This window comes from Calliopsis andreniformis, chromosome 7, assembly GCF_051401765.1.
Source record: "Calliopsis andreniformis isolate RMS-2024a chromosome 7, iyCalAndr_principal, whole genome shotgun sequence".
Taxonomy (NCBI): domain Eukaryota; kingdom Metazoa; phylum Arthropoda; class Insecta; order Hymenoptera; family Andrenidae; genus Calliopsis; species Calliopsis andreniformis.
In genome coordinates, this window is record NC_135068.1 from 13,272,074 (window position 1) to 13,290,480 (window position 18,407).

The 18,407-nt window shown below is 43.7% G+C and overlaps 3 protein-coding genes and 1 long non-coding RNA gene across 10 annotated transcripts in view; 3 read left to right on the top strand and 1 right to left on the bottom strand.

The window, feature by feature from the left end:
- Nucleotides 1–2,097: 2,097 nt before the first annotated feature.
- Hnrnp-k (Heterogeneous nuclear ribonucleoprotein K) overlaps nucleotides 2,098–18,407 on the bottom strand; it is a 45,526-nt gene continuing 29,216 nt past the window's right edge. For 5 of the 6 annotated variants that reach the window (XM_076382451.1, XM_076382447.1, XM_076382450.1 and 2 more), the window contains 7 exons: nucleotides 17,247–17,319; nucleotides 16,597–16,707; nucleotides 4,158–4,286; nucleotides 3,670–4,084; nucleotides 3,434–3,588; nucleotides 3,176–3,345; nucleotides 2,098–2,271 (listed from right to left, as the gene is read on the bottom strand). In XM_076382451.1, the coding sequence (XP_076238566.1) occupies nucleotides 2,244–2,271; nucleotides 3,176–3,345; nucleotides 3,434–3,588; nucleotides 3,670–4,084; nucleotides 4,158–4,286; nucleotides 16,597–16,707; nucleotides 17,247–17,319 (1,081 nt within the window). In that variant the 3' untranslated portion in view covers nucleotides 2,098–2,243. The remainder of the gene's footprint in view (nucleotides 2,272–3,175; nucleotides 3,346–3,433; nucleotides 3,589–3,669; nucleotides 4,085–4,157; nucleotides 4,287–16,596; nucleotides 16,708–17,246; nucleotides 17,320–18,407) is intronic. The other variant, XM_076382452.1, reaches the window with a different exon arrangement.
- On the top strand, nucleotides 4,675–5,758 carry LOC143181671 (cytochrome b5). 2 transcript variants are annotated; one of them, XM_076382205.1, is made up of 3 exons: nucleotides 4,675–4,868; nucleotides 5,117–5,441; nucleotides 5,530–5,758. In XM_076382205.1, exons 2-3 carry the CDS (start codon nucleotides 5,177–5,179, stop codon nucleotides 5,667–5,669), a joined length of 405 nt encoding a protein of 134 aa, XP_076238320.1. In that variant the 5' UTR covers nucleotides 4,675–4,868; nucleotides 5,117–5,176; the 3' UTR covers nucleotides 5,670–5,758. The 2 variants fall into 2 exon arrangements, with proteins under 2 accessions (XP_076238320.1, XP_076238321.1); XM_076382206.1 differs by having other exon boundaries at nucleotides 5,120–5,441.
- On the top strand, nucleotides 6,660–8,923 carry LOC143181625 (cytochrome b5). The gene is made up of 2 exons (XM_076382145.1): nucleotides 6,660–6,818; nucleotides 8,172–8,923. Exon 2 carries the CDS (start codon nucleotides 8,206–8,208, stop codon nucleotides 8,593–8,595), a length of 390 nt encoding a protein of 129 aa, XP_076238260.1. The 5' UTR covers nucleotides 6,660–6,818; nucleotides 8,172–8,205; the 3' UTR covers nucleotides 8,596–8,923.
- Nucleotides 9,621–11,104, top strand: LOC143181626 (uncharacterized). Its single transcript, XR_013002309.1, has 2 exons — nucleotides 9,621–9,688; nucleotides 10,289–11,104. It is a non-coding gene; the product is annotated as an uncharacterized LOC143181626 (long non-coding RNA).

An 18,407-nucleotide genomic window follows, 5' to 3' on the forward strand; every position in this document is an offset into this window, starting at 1 on the left:
TTCAAAAATATCTTGTACCCCTGTGACGAGAAACTTTAATGAGAAGATATTTTTCGTGTAAAAAAAGTTAGGACAAACTCTAGAGAATCGGAGAAGAAAATCGTCACAAAATATATTTCAATCGCCCTGCTACGAGTCGATCGATTTGATCGATTTGATCGCGAATCGAAGAAAAATGCATTGGTGGAGATGTGATTTCGACAAAAATAAAGAATGCTCGGAGCTAGGACCACTTACACGGGAGGGATGGTTTCTTATCGAAGCTAAGAGTTCCGCGCGATTAGTTGTACGTTCGAGGCGCGTTAAAAAATGCCCTGTGTAGACTGCCCCTGACGAGAAAGACTCGTAGTTTTAATTTCCCTTCTCCCCTTAGATCTACTTTGCGATGATAACTGCCTCGGTTATCAGCAGGGAATGGAAGAGGAAGAGAGATAAAGATGCTGCGAATTTCTCGCAGGGTATGGAGTGTTAGTTTCAAAAGGAAGGCAAACAGAACGATTTCGTTAGAATTTTCGATTGGCTTTTCGGCTTTTCTGTTTGGAAAATCGACACGCATTTGCAAAAAATACAAAGAGACTTTATACGCTGCAGAGAATATGCATACGTTTACCATTCTTAAAGTTTATCCTTTCAATGGTATCCTATATAACGCGTATCTAAAGTACAGTATCGGACTTCGTTGCAACTTCTTTTGTTTTTTGATTCCATTGTATCAACTCCTTGATAAGCTGTCATTCGTCATTACAATGGTGTCCCCTTAGTTTCCTTAATTTCCTACGTAATCTTAGATACTTAACAATTAGACCGCGTAAAGTTAAGAACGCCCGTTAAGCGTTCAATCTATAAATGAAGATGTCGTTAATACAAGTTTTGGGGGAGGAAGTGGAATATAATTAATGCAAAATTATTCTTATTAATAATTGTACAGTAATAATAATAATCATCATGATGCAACAGCAGAAACATGGTACGTTGCGATCAAGGAAAGGGAAAGGATATCCTTACCGGTTTCTTTTTCCTCTGTTTTTTTTTCTTGCTTTATATGTATATACAAAGTTCTTTCCGTGTATTATAATGTCCCGAATGGTTTCGTTTCCTCGCGTCTCTCCTCTCTCGGAGATCTCTCCCTTCCTTTCGTCTTACAGTTACATTTTCCACTGATTCTTTATTCATAGATCTTCACCGATCCTTCTGCTACGAGAAACTCTAGAAAACGGTACAGCGGACCTACTGTCGACACCGTTCAAAGCGTTCGTAATAGTACAGTCGAGAAGTTGTAAGTTGCGGCGAAATAGAACATCATACAACTACGATTCGCGATATAAAATCGACGCGAAAAGACGATTTCTCCGACCCTTTCGCTCGTTTTTGCGACGAAGAGTTGTGTCACTGAGAAAGTTCTCGTAGCTAAAAGGCGAAGAAGAAAAACAGACAATGATGTGTGCGCTTTAAAAATTCATTTACCGTGAGAACCCTGGTCACAATACCACCAGCTGTCTCTCGCACCTTATGATTCCAATTATATTAAAAGAAAAATAACGAGGAGTGGATGGATCGTAAAAGGAAAAATGATTATCAAAGCTCGTCTGAAGCCGTCAACAAAAAGTGTGTGATACAAAACGATAAAAAAAAGTGGGGAAAAAAAGAAACGTATTAGCGAGAACGATTTTGGACGTACGAACGATACTTTTCTTTGGCCTTTCTTGGACGAGGAACACTGATCCCCCACTAAAATCTCGAATGCCGATTCGAAGAAGTTCCCGATTCCTTTAGCTCGAGTAAAATCAACTGGCCGTTCAAGGTAATCGAGGGCTTATTCCCCTCGAATACATACCATTTGGTGTCGCGATAAAGTAGAAAGATTGTACTTGATGCGAACTAGGGAGAAGCAAGAAGCCTTGAACCACCAGTCGAGCTTGATTCGACTATATAAAAGAAGCAGGCGTCGTAAAATAATTTTCTCCGCTGACGGATGTCCATGGAATCGAATGGAAAAATTGTATCTCTCCTTGTCTAGTCTGGCTATGTTGATCGAGTTTTCTTCCTGAGAGAGGCTTTGTTCGTCAAAGATAACGCGCCAAGAGAAACGTGGAGGTTCTCATGTGCGGTTTCCCTTGGGCGGCTGGCAAAGTCCGTCGTTACGGTTCCAGTTTCCACTTTTCGCGTGAATATATTCGTGAAGTATCCCTAAAAAAATTACAAACACATCTTTGGCTCCCCCCGAATGCTTCCTTTACCATGTCCTAATAATGGTCTGCATTCTCGTGCACGCTGCAACAGACAAAACGACGAATGCCTACTTAGATATGAACGTGAACGCATTCTAAATGTATCACGATGATTGAAATGACTAAACACTTTTAGAACAGTGTATAATTATTGTTAGCTATCGTATGAAAAGTAATATTGCCAAGCAAAAAGGCAAATGTTACGACGCAGCATTTGGATCCGCAGCGAGGTTGATGTTAGTTCCAAAGCAGGTCTCGGAAGCCGACGATCGCGAGTGCCTTCGTAGGATGATTAGTGATTCCTTGTTACATCGAAAGTAGAACAACAAAATCACTAGTCTTCCATACAACGGCACTCGATTAATCTTCCCTTCACGTTGAGTTAGCAGACTTTGCTCCCCTCGAAAGTTTCCGCTGTCCCGGTCCACCTTCGATTTCTTTCCTCCACCTTCGCGAAGCTTAGCAATACTCCCCTGCTTCGTTCGATTAAGCGAATTTTTGTTAGTTCCTCGTGCGAGATCAGGCGATTCGATGCGCGAGAAAAAAGCATGTGGCGAAATTAGTTCTTTGGTTGATGATAACTTAAAACTATCAAGACATCAAGTCGTGACGATAAGCGAAGAAGGTTAATGCGATTATCAGCTCGTTGTTATGCGAAGGCTACCTGTTAATATGTTTCACATTCATGTCTACAATGTAGTCACTATATGTGAACTATGGGGAAAAATATTTTGCAAATTCATGCTCGACAAATGTACGTAGAATTCTGAAATGTACTAGTATGAATAATGATATAACTTTGTAAAACTTATGCACCGATAACGATAATGCGTTGCATGAAATATTAAAGCTCATTAAAATGTGTTTGTTGAATGATATCGTGGGTAAGGAACGAAAGGCGTACAATTAATTGATTGAAATGAGAACGTAGCTGAAGAAACAATTACCTCTGCTGAAGCAGGTACTGGGCCATTTGTATCTGACTGGGTAACCCGATAATAGTAATGATACGATCGTTACTACCAGGCAATGGCTCGTCTATGGTGATTCCAGCACCACTGTCTGATCTGATTTTCCGGATCCTAGCGCCTCCCTTTCCAATAATGGCGCCTGCAAGCTGTCGACAGAAGAGATACCGACAATTAGCAATCATACCTACCACGTTATCTCCATCTAATTCTGCTTTTTCTAACAACGTTACTTACGTCCTTAGGAATGGTGACTTGAGTACTAGTCTTGTTTCCGCTCATATTCCCTTGATTGTTCTGGTTATTTCCCCCCATTGGTGGGCCGCTCATTCCAGAATTCCCGCCACCCCCCAGGCCATTTGGTGCACCTCCTTGCATTCCCCATCCATCGCCTGCAAGTGTAAACCATTTAGGAATCTACATGAAGAGACCTGGAACTCTAATTCTAACGTTTCAAGAGATTCACGACTCACCATTGTAATTCCCGCCAGCGTACGGTGGCGGGCCACCTCTGTTCCCGCCGTAGCCTCCTCGACCACCCTCGTAACCGCCACCACCGCCGCCACCACCTCCGCGATTGCCTCCATAGCCGCGGTCTGGCGGCCCACCAGACATACCACCGCCTCCACCGCGAGGTCCTCCCCTCGGTGGAGGTGGAAAGCCGCGATTCATGTCGCCAGGGCCACCACCGCGGTTGTCACGTCTCGGTGGCATGCCTCCGCCACCTCCGCCGCCGCCGCCACCGCCACCTCCTCGGCTCCCAGGGCCGCCGAAGCCGCCACCTTTGCCCTGACCTCCCTCTCCGCTTCCATAGCCACCGTAATCGTCGGCGTAGAAGTCGTCGAAGTTATGGGGATCGTATGGATTGTTCACGCCTTTCAGCGGTGACTGTTCAAGGAGATCAGAGTTAGATGAGAAACGAATAGGTGGAGGTAACGGGTAATCTGGTTTCCTTACTCACAGTTTTAATAGTGGCGATTAGCTCGCGGATGCACTCGATGCATGTGTTGGGCTTCCCGCAAATGCTAATCAGCCGATCCGTGCTGTGCGGGCAACAGTGCGAGTAGATCTTGATCCTTGCACCAGTTTTCTGTAATTTCAAGATTTTAATATTTAAAAATTTGAATATTTGAAAATTTGAAAATTCAAAAATTTGAATATTTTTAAATTCAAAAATTCAGAAATTTAAGAAGTGCCATATCTTCAATTCTCTGGAAAAAGAATTTTTTATTTACATATCTCAGAACTATTGGCCCTAGCGGAAACTGTTTCACAATGTATTTATGGAGAAAATTCATTCAACGTCAACGCAGTTCCATTCTATTGAAATGAATTGTGTTCGCCCGCGTACATGTAAGTTATGCATTTTCATGAAACATTATTCCAAAAGGTTCGAACCCCGTCGGAGTAAAAAGCAAAGATATGCTTGTTCAGTCCACCTTAAGCTTTCATCAGGATTACCTCGATATTCGCGATATTTGTACAAAACGTTTGAAGAGCTAATCATTCTCGAACTAACAATTCAGGTGTATTTCAGAAAGCAAGGTTCATTTTTTCTAACCCTTCTGCAATAAAGACTGAGTAATTATTTCAACAACTGAGGTGTATTTTGCAAGGAGTTAACGAGGCCAAGAAGACGCACAAAGAGGTCAAGAAAGTAGCTTTCACGAAGGTAAGAAGAGAACAAATCGTCACAGTCGGATATCGACGATACTCAAGCGATCCAGCCTCCGATATAGTGCTCTTCTTCTTCCGGTGTTGAATGTTCGACGATCATTCTAAGGCCACTGTTTTCCCTTTCAAACATCGTCTCACGATTTTTATCGAGATCGGAATTGAAATAAGTTCAATAGAATTAGCATTCGCGAGATCTCACCTATCGATTCGACCATAGGTCTTCTGATAGTTTTCGATTTTCAGTAGAAAAACAATTCCCAACTGGACTAAGGCGAACGTGTGAAAGACGATAGTTCAGCAACGATGACGAACATTTACACAGCAGAAGAAGTTACGAAACATAATCAAGAGGAAGATCTTTGGATCGTCTACAAAGATGGTGTATACGATATTACGAAATTTCTAAAGGAACATCCTGGTGGTGAAGAAGTACTGGTGAGTTTAGGTGGACAAGATGCGACCAAGTGCTTCGACGAGATAGGACACACGGTGGAGGCTATACAGCTTCGAGAAACCTTCAAAATTGGAACTGTAACCGGTTCCCTTTCTGGAGTACAATCGTCTGGTGGTATGTCCTTCGATTAATCATAAATTCCTTGCAAATTAACACCTCACAATCTTTTATCACGAATGCATATGCTTCCTTCTCGTATCAGGTGTTCAAGACACGACTATAGACGATGACAATTGGGAGTACGAGCCACCAAAACGTGAAACGTCACCCTGGCTTCCGGTAATTGTCGCAGTCGGTGTCGCCATTTACGCTTTCATATTTTATTACCTTTGGTTCTCGTAAGAGCTTCCAATTTCGAGAGATAGTCGCGTGGCAGTCAACTCGATGAACAAAATGTACAATATCAACGAATAAATCCTTTCTTTGCACGTAACCAAGACAATTTTTTATTAGATATTGCAAAATGACTCCTCTAAGCGTGTCGAATACGATTTAAGTAGACAATATAATCTTTTTTCTCTTCAATCGGCTTATCGTAGGAAGCAGGACATACTTTCTTGCTCATCATGACTTGCAGTTCTGAACTAAAATAACTTACATATGTGGGTTTCAAGATAGGAAGATTAGACAAGACAGAATATTCAAAATTCGATAAAAAAAAAAGACTCTTCTATACCACAAAGTTGCATTCAAAGATGCACTAATTAATTTCTAAAGAAAATCTGATTTCAGCAGCGATACAAAGGCAATCGGGGTCTCCTGGAACTTCAAATTCAGTGTTGGTTTCTGTCCTTATACTTGGTTCGATACAATTGTCAACGATTCCTAATCTTATCGAACACGAACGAGTTGCTTTTATTTATAGGACAACGAGCGTGTGACGACTCTGTAACAGTCGTAATATGAACGAAGCTCCCCGCGATGTAGCATTGTGCGCGATTCTTGCCAAATCATGCTAACTATTCCAAACAGTGTACGCTAAAATCGTCAACTGTCGCCACTTTAGAGCTCTGTAAGTATAAGTACCCACGAATTTCCTGAAAATTCGTGAAAAAGCTAGAGAGAAAATTCCTACATAACAGAGTAGAGTCGCATGCGTATTCCGTTTCATGGACACCGTTCCAGTCAGGGCCGCGCTGGCGTGACTCTTTAGCTAGAGAACAGCAGAGCAAGAGAGAGAGAGAGACTGGCTCAGGCAAGTGGGAGCCAGAGATGATAAGAGGCATGAGGAGCGTGGTAGGGCAGCATCTAGAGGGGAGCCAGAATAAAATAAGTATGAACAGAGCTGGATCGAGCAGTGTTGTGGCAGTGTAGCAACGCCAAGAGAAATCGCTTCATTCACCCGTCCAGATCCTACAATCGCGACCTTTCGTTCATCCCTTTTTTGGCTACATTTGAGGGATCAATTGGTGCAATCGAGGAAGAAATTTGAAGGCCCAGGAGTCGAGCAAAGAATCGAGAACGTGTTCTCAAGACCACGGACAACGCCAGGTACGTGGCCAGTCGTATTTCTCGAACAAAAACAGAACTACCGGAAGTGAATAATGCGTTGACCTTGCTGGCCGCTGGTCAGGCGACACAAATCGTCTACTACTGCAAATGGACGCGTTTGCTTCATCAAACAAACGCCTCGACCGCCATCTCGATGACGTAGAACGCTTCTTCGCGTATTTCAGACTATGAGAAATAACGATACTTAACAATCATTTCCTTTCTAGGGATCAGCCAGATTTATCGATTTCAGGCAACAGCGAATTATTAAAAGCATGCCCCTCGAGAAGTGTGATAAGATATAAAATTGACCAGATAAGTAAGAAATTGGTGATCCAGAAATTGCGTCGCTTGTATACGTTCTAATTCTGTAAACTTTGTTTTCCTTATTTCCACAATCAGCATCACACGTATTAATTATAATCTCTGTTTCTGGTAAGACCTGTTCCACTGAAATTTGTTTTCATTTTCGTACTAAAAATAAAATAGAGATAACACAATGTTTTAAATAAGTGTTTAGTAAGCCTTGAGTTATAAGAATATTAACTTCTACAATTCTTGATTGCGTAACACCATGATTCTACACATATTTGCGTTTTATGACAAGCCTTAATTCTTTCTCAACAACTATGCATTCAACAGTTATGTTATCATAGAATTAAAACTTGGGGAATGCTAAATATTAAATATTAAGTAAGTGATAAGATTTGACTACTTGCAAAAAAAATTATATTACTTTTTTTCATATCATGTTTTCATTATCTTGCTGGAGGCAGTGTCAGTAATCAATCATTATGTAACAAAACGCAAAGTATTTATCGCAACGCAAATGATACTGTGAAATAGAAAATTGCTCAAGCATCGTTTTTTACCGATTAAAATGACCTTTTTTCTGAAGAGAATATTAAATATATCGGCTAAATGAATTTCATTCCTCACAAAAACAAAATTCTTTTTTTAATTTGTAACTTTGAAAAAAAATGCACTTATCTTGATCAATATCAACAATTTACTGATATTGCAATTTTAATATAATTCGCTGATGTCACGATAAAATTAATCTGCTGAATCACTCTCAGAATAGGACTCAAGCTACGAATAATCAAGAACTGAACGTGACACGACTCTGTACTTCTCAAAGATATCTGATGGTGGTTGCCGAAGACGAAAGAAAGCTCACAGAGCTCCTATCGAAGATCATAGCTTCACACCCTGCTAAACTCTGACTACCCTTTGCACCTACATCGAATCTATACCATCTCTAAGAACCTTTTACATTTTCTGCGTGTTTCCCTTATCGTTTAAACTCACTCAAATGCAGAGCAAATTGATAAGCCAGTTATTTATCCGCAGGTTATCCCATAACGCTCAGGATCTCAGCCCAAAAATGTCCAAACAGTTCACAAGAAGTGAAGTTGCTGCAGCCAATGATAGCAAGAACAGAACCCTGCTAATCCTGCACGACAAGGTGTACGAAGTCACGAAATTCCTGAACGAGCACCCTGGAGGAGAAGAAGTCCTCATCGATCACGGTGGCATCGACGGTTCCGTCGACTTCGACGATGTGGGCCACTCGCACGATGCGTTCGAGTTAATGAAGAAGTACCTGATTGGCGAGCTGGTCGAGTCCGAAAGGAACAACAAGCCACCAAAAAAGAGTTGGCCTGACAACCTCGCACAGCGACCCCCTAAAACTGACGGCGACCACAACTCTACTTTGTTAATAGTCGCTGCAGTCGCTGTTCTTGCCGTCATGTTCTATTACATGTACATGTAATTTATTGAAAAAGAAAATTGTTTGTGTTTAGTCGCGTGGAGTCTCACGCGCTACTGCTAAAAGTCAAGTCATCGACAGCGCACGTTTATTACAAGACATACGAGATATTCAGTCTAGAATACTTGGATAGATAAACATGTATGCATCTATGTCGGTGTGGCTTGCTACTTGATCAGGGTTATCGGTGCCTTCGATACCCTAACCAAAGTCTGATGAATGCAAAGTTCGAAGAGGCAACTTTTCCGCGGCCGCTTCGTGCCTGTTATCGTTATTTTGTACAATAAAGCTGGAGGAGGAATTCTTGTTTAATGGAAAGCCTTAAAATGCATGGTTCAAGTTATCGAATGCTTCCCTTTCCCTTATCGGCTGGAACTGGAAAAGTTAGTCCATATAACTTCCCAAGTAATCGAAGTCATGTTTCAAAGCCTTTACCCTGTTTTCACCTACAGAACTCTGCTTCTTCCGCAGCAACTGTTTACGTCTTTCAGGAGTTGTCATTTTTCCGCGAAAGAAAGGAGCTATTTTCGAGCGTCCATTGAACGCAAGAAAAAGTACAGGTCGATTCGGCATTGAAACCAGCTGAAGAATAGAGCCACGATTGACGCGACCTGTGTCTGAACCGCGGCAGATTCCCCTCGAACTTAATCGTTAAATCAGTCGTTCCTAAGCGAATTGTCAAGAAGAAACCCGAGCAGCATTTGCATCCGAATGGGTCGCGTTACAAAAGCCTCGTTACAAGTTTTCAATGAGCGGAAGAGTTGGGAGAGCGACGCGATCTGATCGATAGGATTCTATACTCGATCAACTGCCTCAGGTTTCCTTCTTCCCGTTAGGGGTGCTCTGGAATATTTCGATCTTAGATGCTTTCGATTTAACTCACATTGAACTGGAACAGTCGTAGAGGATTAGCGAGATCGTGAAACAACAGAGGTGCAATTTGGGTCGACTAATTGAAAAAATGATAGAATGATAAGTATTAACGAAGCAGGGCATTTGTCCGCGCCAACTGGAGCGCGAGAATTTAACAACCTGCGAAAAGCCGAAAAGGGTGTGGAAAACTGAAGAGGGGGCAAGAATCGGTAAAAGAAAAGTGGTACGTACTTCGCGCATTTCGCGCATTTCGCGCATTTCGCGCATTCCTCGCGCAACCAGACAATTCCCGAATATTGTAAGGGAGCACTCGAAACGAAAAGTTCGCTAGATGAAATTGAATGGCGCAGATATTTGTGTTCTGCACTTGGCCATTCGTAGAATCGAAAAGGAATGCACGAGCGGTAATAAGTAATTGAATTTTCTCGAATAAATAGAGGCGGTCGGTGAATCGTGAACGTAAACAGTTTCGATCCCTTCCTCTTTTCTTTTTCCTGTCTACAGATACGAGCCTCGAAGGAAAATAAGGGTAATTGAGAAACGAGCGAAGCGACTTCCCAGAGACGCAGACGCTTCGAAAACGATAAAAATTGATTGGAAGACGCATCGATTCGGTTCTCCTCAGCTCCGAGCAGAATGTTTCGCGATGTTTTTCAGTCCTTCGCCACGAAAAGAAAGCTTCCACTTGCCTTCGCTGATTAAGGATAAGTGGCTCGTTGTTAACCGACCGTTTCGTATCGATTAAAATAAAGGATATCCTTTGCCTCGTGGACCTCGTTTGCAAGGCAAACAAAGTATTGAAAAGGACTTGTATAATGCTCAGGATTCCTCGAATCATGGAGACAAATATCCCCTGGCAGCTACCAACTGGAGGAGCCTCAACTCCCAACAAAGATACGAGGGCGAAGAGTTCGGTTGAACGGTGGCAGGAAGTGGACATGAAAGGCAGATGGTGGATGGACGACAGGAAGGATGTGTGGTTTTCCACATGTGTCGCCCGTTTTGCTGGCCTCTGGTTGCCGTAAACCACACCCGCGAGGCAAAGAAAGGCGACTGGTGGGATCAACGGAACAGTTAGGAAGCTAGGCTCGCGATTATCGACTGTGGTACTTTCTACAGGAAGAACAGCAGCCAGACCGTGGAACCGCGATGCGAGTCGGTCAACAATAACACTGGAAGCACTACAATTAGCGCCAGCAGGGCATGCATCGCTGCACGAGCAGCACAGGTGTCGGAAAACGCGGGAAGCGCGCTTTTCTTCACGCAACAAGAGACGAGATAATTTCGCGAAAGCGAACGATCGAGTCTATGGGCTCCTCGCTAAGTATACCCTAGTGGCAGAACCTATGTTTTAAGTATTTTAACTTGGTCTAAGTGCATTTTAACTCACTGCGAAATAGCAGACCAACATTTCAAGGAAAATCTGTAGTGAAATACGATAAGGATAAAATGAAATTTGAGTGTGAGTCAAATGTCTTACCCCTCTTATTCTGAGCTGCTGTAACTTTGCGAAAAAAAATCGCAGGGAGACGAGCCTGGTCTCATTTTAAAGGGCAAACCCTCTATTTTAACACCCTTGAGTTGAACTTAGTCGAAAAAAATTCTTCACTCCACGACTCACCGAGAAAGAGAAGGCTGTTTCTCCGCGAATGTTTTCCAACTTTAGCCGACTCTCAGTCACTCGATGAATTTTTTTCGTGGCATTTCTAGGGGGGATATTAAAGTCTGAACCCTCCCCTTTCGAATGAGACCACGGAAGGTTCTCTGCGATTTTTTTTCGCCGAGTTATGGACGTCTGAATGAAAAGTCAGCTTCTAGCGTCTGAGTCACGCAGCGATCCAGAGCCCGAAAAACTTGTCAATCTTTGAGCTGCTGCATCTCCGTCAAAAAAAATCGCAGCGAGTTCAGCCTGGTCTCATTGGAAAGAGTAAAGTCTCTACCTTAACACCCTTGAGTTGAACTTAGTCGAAAAAAATTCTCCACTTCATGACACACCAAGAAAGGGAGTCTGGTTTTTATGTGAATATTTTCCAACTTCGAACGACTGCCAGGCACTCAATGAATTTTTTTCGCGATCTTTTTTGGTAGAAAATTCAAGCTGGAACCTTCCTCTGTCAAATGAGACCACGGCGAGGTCTCTGCGATTTTTTTTCGTCGAGATATCGAAGTCTGAATAAAAAGTGAGCCTTGTGCCACTGAATCATGCAGAGATCCAGAGCCCGAAATAGTAGTCAATCTTTGAGCTGCTGTATCTCCGTCAAAAAAAATCGCCAGAAGGTGAGCCTGGTCTCATTCTAAAGGGTAAAGCCTCTACTTTAACATCCCTGAGGTGAACTTGGTCGAAAAAAATTCTCCACTCCACGATCTGCCGAGAAATAAAGGGTAGTTTTTCCCCGAATGTTTCCCGACTTCGGGCGACTGCCAGGCACTCAATGAATTTTTTCCGCGCTCTTTTTTGGTAGAACATTCAAGCTGGAACCTTCCTCTGTCAAATGAGACCACGGCGAGGTCTCTGCGATTTTTTTTCGTCGAGATATCGAGGTCTGACTGAAAAGTGATCCTACAGCCCCAGAACCAGACAGTGCTCCAGAGCTCGAAAAAGTAGTCAATCTTTGAGCTGCAGTATCTCCATGAAAAAAAATCGCAGCGATATGAGCTTGGTCTCGTTTTAAAGGGTAAAGCCTCTACTTTGACATCCCTCAATTGAACTTGCCCAAAAAAATTTCTCCGGTCTACGGCAGCCACAGGAAGAGGGGGTGGGTTTTCTCTAAACCTTTGCCAAAGTGTATTTTGCGAGAATCACCTCGATCGCAAATTTCGCGACTATATCTCGGTGAGTAACCGTGTGGGACAACGTCACGAAATTCTGGGTGTCTTTGCAACGGTAGCAAACTTCCTCGTGGACTGTCTAATATCGCTAAAAGCTTTTTAATAAACAGTCTTTGAGCGCATCGATGCGGCCGGGTGCTTGCGTAAGAATACAGGCAGTGCGGCGAGCAGAAGAGGGGCTGTGTGCATGCAGGTAGTCAAGGGGTATCTCCCTTCTCTCAGAGAACATGGAATAGGGAAGATTGAATGGGAGAAGCGACTGTGGAAGTGCGGCTAAAAGAACGGAAAAGCGAAGAGAAAAATTTGGAGAAGAAACTAATACAAAAGTGAGGAGAAAAGAAATGAAATTGGGAGAATGAAACAAGCCTGAAAGAAAATTGGAAGACTACTGAAAATTACACAACCTCCTAATCGAATCTTAAAAAAGGAAACACGACGGAGGAACATGGGCACGCCACTAGTAGAAGAAGCGAAAAAGGTATGAAAATGCAAGCTGACAAAGGGTGGGCCAAGGAGGACCCCTGTTTACTTTACGAAGTAGCGAAGACATACGATATTGTTCTCCACAAAGTGGTTAAGGTTTTCCTTTTTAGTTCCATACCGCCTCTGCCACCCTCGACACTTCTTTCCCCACCCAGACCCAGCTGCTTTTCTGCGAAAAGCATAAATTGCCGCCGAGAATTATAGCGAAATGACACGCGAGATCTCGTTCGCCGCGTCTCGCTACCCTCCAAGAGAGACAGAGAAACTAGGGGTGAGCACTCGGGGTGAGATCCGACTCGCACGTGAGTATTTTTACGTCGAGCACTGCGCGACCTTCCGCTCTGACCGCGTATTATGTAATTACGAGGGAAACATTGGTCGAGATCGCAAGTTCGATCTCGAGATTATCGCCACCGACTGCTATTTCACATTGTTTCGTGCGTTAAGAGCGCCTTTGACGCGTGCTCAGAGGAAAACAAAGTAGCGGACAGTGCACGCACTTCCACCAACAGTTCATATTTCAGAATTACTTTAAATGACCAACAAAATGGCTTGTTCGAAGACTGAAGTATACAGAACACATACGCAATTAAAAAAGAAAAAAAGAAAAAAGTACATACCTATAATGAATGTCGAAGACTCAAAAGCACGAAAATCCAGTATAAATTGCGAAAGCCACTATCGATGGAACAACAATGCAGGAAATATTAAGGTGCAGCAGAAAAAGCGCAACTGCGGGCCCGAGTGAACCGAGGGCCGCGGCAGACCCTCTCGCGCGAACGACCGAGCGAGGACTGAAAAGGCAGAGGGTACGAAGGACTGTCATGCGCCCCTGATTCCGTTTCGGCGGCTGTTCAGACCCCACCCACCTTCATTCATCCACGAAGGGAATTACCAGTCGCTGGTTTTCATTATTCGAGTCTTAACGTGCAGCTTTGCATCGTGGCCCGAACCGTTCCCCAGGGAAAAGGGAAAGTTGCGAGCTCTGCGCTGCTCTCGAGCGCGGCTCGGGGGTAGGGACACGTTTCCGGTTCGTTCAAACTTTCCGAGAGTGTTCTGCTTGTAATTTCCGAAATTTCAGAGCTTGAAAACGTTACCGAGTTAATCCAGGTGCCATCTCCTCGCCAATCACCTGTATAAATTAGTTTCGGGTTTATACGTAAGAGAACTCGAGGATTTTTAGTGCCGACTTAACTCTCTCATTTCAAATCACTTTTCAAGGCTATCTACCCTATGTATTTTTCAAAGACTATTTCTCTCGCCTAGAGTGAAGGACTTTTAAGAAGAAAAATTCGTAAGACTCTAATGGGAGTTGCCAGCACAGTGCCAAGAGCATGTAGAGGAAGTGCTGCCAACACTCTGAGGGCTTCCAGATAAACTGGCCGCCCTGTAGAAGGGAAAAGCGAGGTGGAAAGTTTCCCAGAGCTCAGGCTTTGGACAGAAGGTGAAGGTGCTCGCACGTGAAAATCTCTCCTGTTGCCGCGTGTCACGGTGCGTCCGGGGAGGCAGCTGCACCTGGCGTGGCAGCTGTTAGGAACCGTCCGTTACCTGGTTCCCCAGCACCTGTTCGGATTGCGTGGACCTTAGAGAACTGCCCATAGCAACACATGTTGCCTCAGAGCGAGAGGAAACCTGAAAACCGACACTCTCTATCTGTCCTGCAGGGAAGGGAAGACCCTCTCGCGAGAAGAGCAGTAATCAAATAATTCCTTTTTCCATTGAAACTGGACGAGTAACGATCCCTGTGTCGTTCTGTACTTTTCATGAGCTCGTTTGCAACTACTCTAACCGCTTCGAGCGTAGACAAAGCGTCGGCGCTGGATAATAAAGGCATCGCGTGTGCATAATTACCTGCCGTACTTTCGTAGAATTAATTCCGAGCTTCCCTGAAAGAGCTTTTTCTCCCCTTCGCGATCCACGGTCAAATCACCACACACCTCTGACGCGGCGTTACTTAAAAGCACGAAAACTTCGTCACCGTTCAAATGGAAGATACAAAAACGAATAACGATGAAATGGAATCCCTTTTTCTGGCACACATTTTAACGCCTGTCACTTGGAGCTGAGAACGAAAATTGGAAAAAAAAAGCGGCAAAAAGTGCCACCTGTGACTCGATTGGAAGGACGAAAAAGGAGAATTTTCAGGTTGGATTAATTTCAAACGAGCGTATAAGAGCGCAATCCTGTGTATCAAGCACGCACTCGTGCGTGTGGGAACACACTTTCCTAATGAAACATGCGGCTGGCCAGTCTGTCCCTCGAATGCATGCACCAATAATGATTACCTACGTGCCTCTGAATCGACAGTTCCGCTTGTTTCATGGGAACATTACCATTTCCGCGTCCAAAGCTGTTTTCGTATCGACAAGAGTACACTAATAAATGTTTTAACGAAGAAAATTTGTGGTCATTTTTCTACCTACACCCGAATTACATTAATATCAATCATTACTCCAAAATTACTGAAAATTAAAGGACCCTTTATACTGGACCAATTTTGCACCTCCTTTTCTGTCTCTATTAGAGCGTTCTAACCGCGTTGGGGGCAGAGTGGATGACAGGAGGATGAAATCTTCGGTTACACGGAAAAAACTGGCCATTTGGAATCAATAAAGCAGCCCTTCCCAGCTGGAATCGAAATAAAACGACTCGGCGACGTCGCCGAGTGGTGGTGCCACGTCTTCATCCCCCTACCACGAGAAAGGAAGACGAGAAAGGAATTGCGGTGGCATCGTTCTCGCAACGACTGCCTCTATTATCTGCGGCACATGCTTTCCTTCACCCGTCTCTCTCGATACAATCGCGCTACGCCTACACCTTACACTCTTGATTCGGATTGAACGTCAAGGGAAAGAGATTCGTTACTTTTGCCTTGGTTGTTTGGTAGAAGCGTGACAGGTAACTGGAAAGATACGAGAGACCGTGTCAAGTTCGGAAGGAAGGATCAGTCGACAATGGTTGAGAGGAAAGTCGCGCGCACTCGAGAAAGCTATTGCGACTCCGAGCCAAGGCAGAGGGTCTTGCATCGTTCGATTTTGCCTCTCCTCAACGCGAAAACGTAACGAGCCACTTGGCCACGTTGCATACTCCAACCACGTTCTTATGTAAAGCCTAACTACGATGTACTGTCGCTAAAGCGACTCTTTATCGTTACTTCGCGCCGACAGTAATGTCTTCTGCGCGTCTTTCATATTACGCTAGTTAAACAGTCGGGCTTCGACTAAATATTTCGTTTCCCCTAAGCCGTCGCGGCTCCCTTCTATTCTCGACGATAATAAATTCTTTCCTCTAACGATTAATCGCGCGTCGGCGAACGTCCACGTTAACGTGTCCTTAATTTCGGTGACGACGTTCAAATCTTCCACTCGTTACCGTGGGATCGTGATTAAGATGACGAGGAGACACTCGCATGGGTCTCTGCTGATAATTACCGTAATTCCAAGCTAATTACGCAGACGTCTGGTTCCAATTCCGAGGCAGCGTAGAATGATCACGCTTATAGAAAAAAGAGAATAAGCTAGACTCCACAGTTTACTATTTCTATCTCGGATATTACCCTCGTCAATAGAGGCAGCTGTGGGGTGGGATTCTAAAGCTGAAGCAGCTCTCGAAAAACCTGATTTCATGGACGTTAATTTAGAACAGCTTGGGAGGGGGCTGCAGACCGGAAATCATGTTAATTCAAAGCTTGGAAGCTGCTAAATTCGTCGTATGAAACTCGAGCGTTCAGGGAGGCCTTGGCACGCGATAAATGTGACAATCGCATAACTTATGTCGTTTCATGACTAGCGCTAATGGCATGCTCTGGACATGACTCACCTCTCGAAGCTCCTTGATCTTTAAGCCTCCTTTGCCTATGATGCATCCAGCTTGGCTCTGATGCACCAACATGCGCACGTCGATCTCGTCGCTGCCGTGTCGGGATCCATTCTAAAACCATTTCAATCGTTTATCATTTATCATTGCATTATACGCGCGATTCTAGCGAGCCTTCTCAAATTTCTACCGCTAGGTTGGCATCCTTAATTTGCGCTACTGTCCAATCTACTGCAAATGCTTTTCTAATATTTTTAAGGCAGATAAACAAATGTTGCACTACAAAGATCACAAGCCAGCAATGTTATTTCTCTGATATTTCACGAATGACGCTGCATCAGTAATTCAATTCCCCTTGTTTACAGTCTCCAGTGACGAGATATTTCTAGACTCTTGTTGCTTAAGATTCTGAAAGGGTTTTCAGAACTGAGAGCTTCTGATCTGAATTTACAAGTTTCTCTGAATATGACTCAAACATTGTTACTGTATCTTGAAACTAAGACGCTATTAGATACAAGCAAGGAAAACAGAAAGGAAAGGACAGTGGATTCTAAATACTGGTGACCAATCTAACGAGACAAGAAACATGTGAAAAGTCTCACGATTGAGTCATTTCTTTTCCCGTGTGATCCTCTTCTGGTAGCAACACTCACCTCCTCGAGATTAGGTACGACCTCGTTCAACACCTGAAGAACGGTGGTGAGATCCGAGCTGATGGTAAGCACCCTAGAATCAGAAAGACTTCAACAATCACTTGGGCCCCCGACAATCGTGCGCGATTAATTTCAACGCGTTGCCCTTCTTTGCAAACTCATTCTCTGACTCTCGAAGTCATCTCGATTATTCCACGGAGCCCTCTCTCCTTCGTAGAAAATTTCAATAGACCACGCGGAGGAAAAAGTGAATTAAAAGGTAGATTCATTTTGTCCACAATTAAAATTCACACGATACGATTCGCGCTGCTCTAGTTACAAACAATCGGTAGCCTCTTATTCTCTGGTGTCTTCACAGGACAATCGTTCCATTCTGATTGAAATGTGGACAGAGGCACACAAGTAAATATCCCTTCAGCTAAGAGAAAACTTCCTGAAGAGCGTTTGAAAGTAAGGAAGGAACTCTTGAAACGATATCGACTAGAAATCAACTTTTACAATGACTCCTTCTCATTTGGTTCCCGTCAAAACGACTGTTGTTTCTTCCTTGGCAATGCAAATATTTTCAACTAGCGGGAGGCAAATTCTAATTCAGCTCCCTTTGCTGCAAGTTCGTTTTCACTCGAAGGAGAGAGTCTTCGATTAACCGAAACATCGCTTCTGTATCCTGCTTTCGAGAGTGCTCGAAAGAAACTGAAGCCCGCGTGCATCGAAGACGGAAGATAAACTCATCCCTTCCTCCCCATTTCGTCCAAGAACGCGATTATTCGGTTATAAAACTAATCGAGTGACTCTCCACACACGCATCGCTTTAAATAGAGCACTTTTAACCTTTTACGATCCTCTTCCGCGAGGCAACCAATTACCAACTGGTCCATTTACTTCAGGATAGCGCTAGAATGTTATTTATAGAAAAACACAACTTTACGATACTTTTTCGTTGTAAAAACTCTATCGTACGATTGGACCGCAAAAGGTTCATTTCCGCTCTGCGATATCACTTTCGTTGTTGTCCCTCTCGAATAGGTTTTTTGACTGAACGACTCCGCAGATCGGTTCAAGTCGAGCATCAAAATCGTTGACGAATCGCGGCTTCGAACACTCACGAAGGTTGTCCCTTTTTATAGTCGCGTGATCATTGCTGATGTTAACCCTCGACTG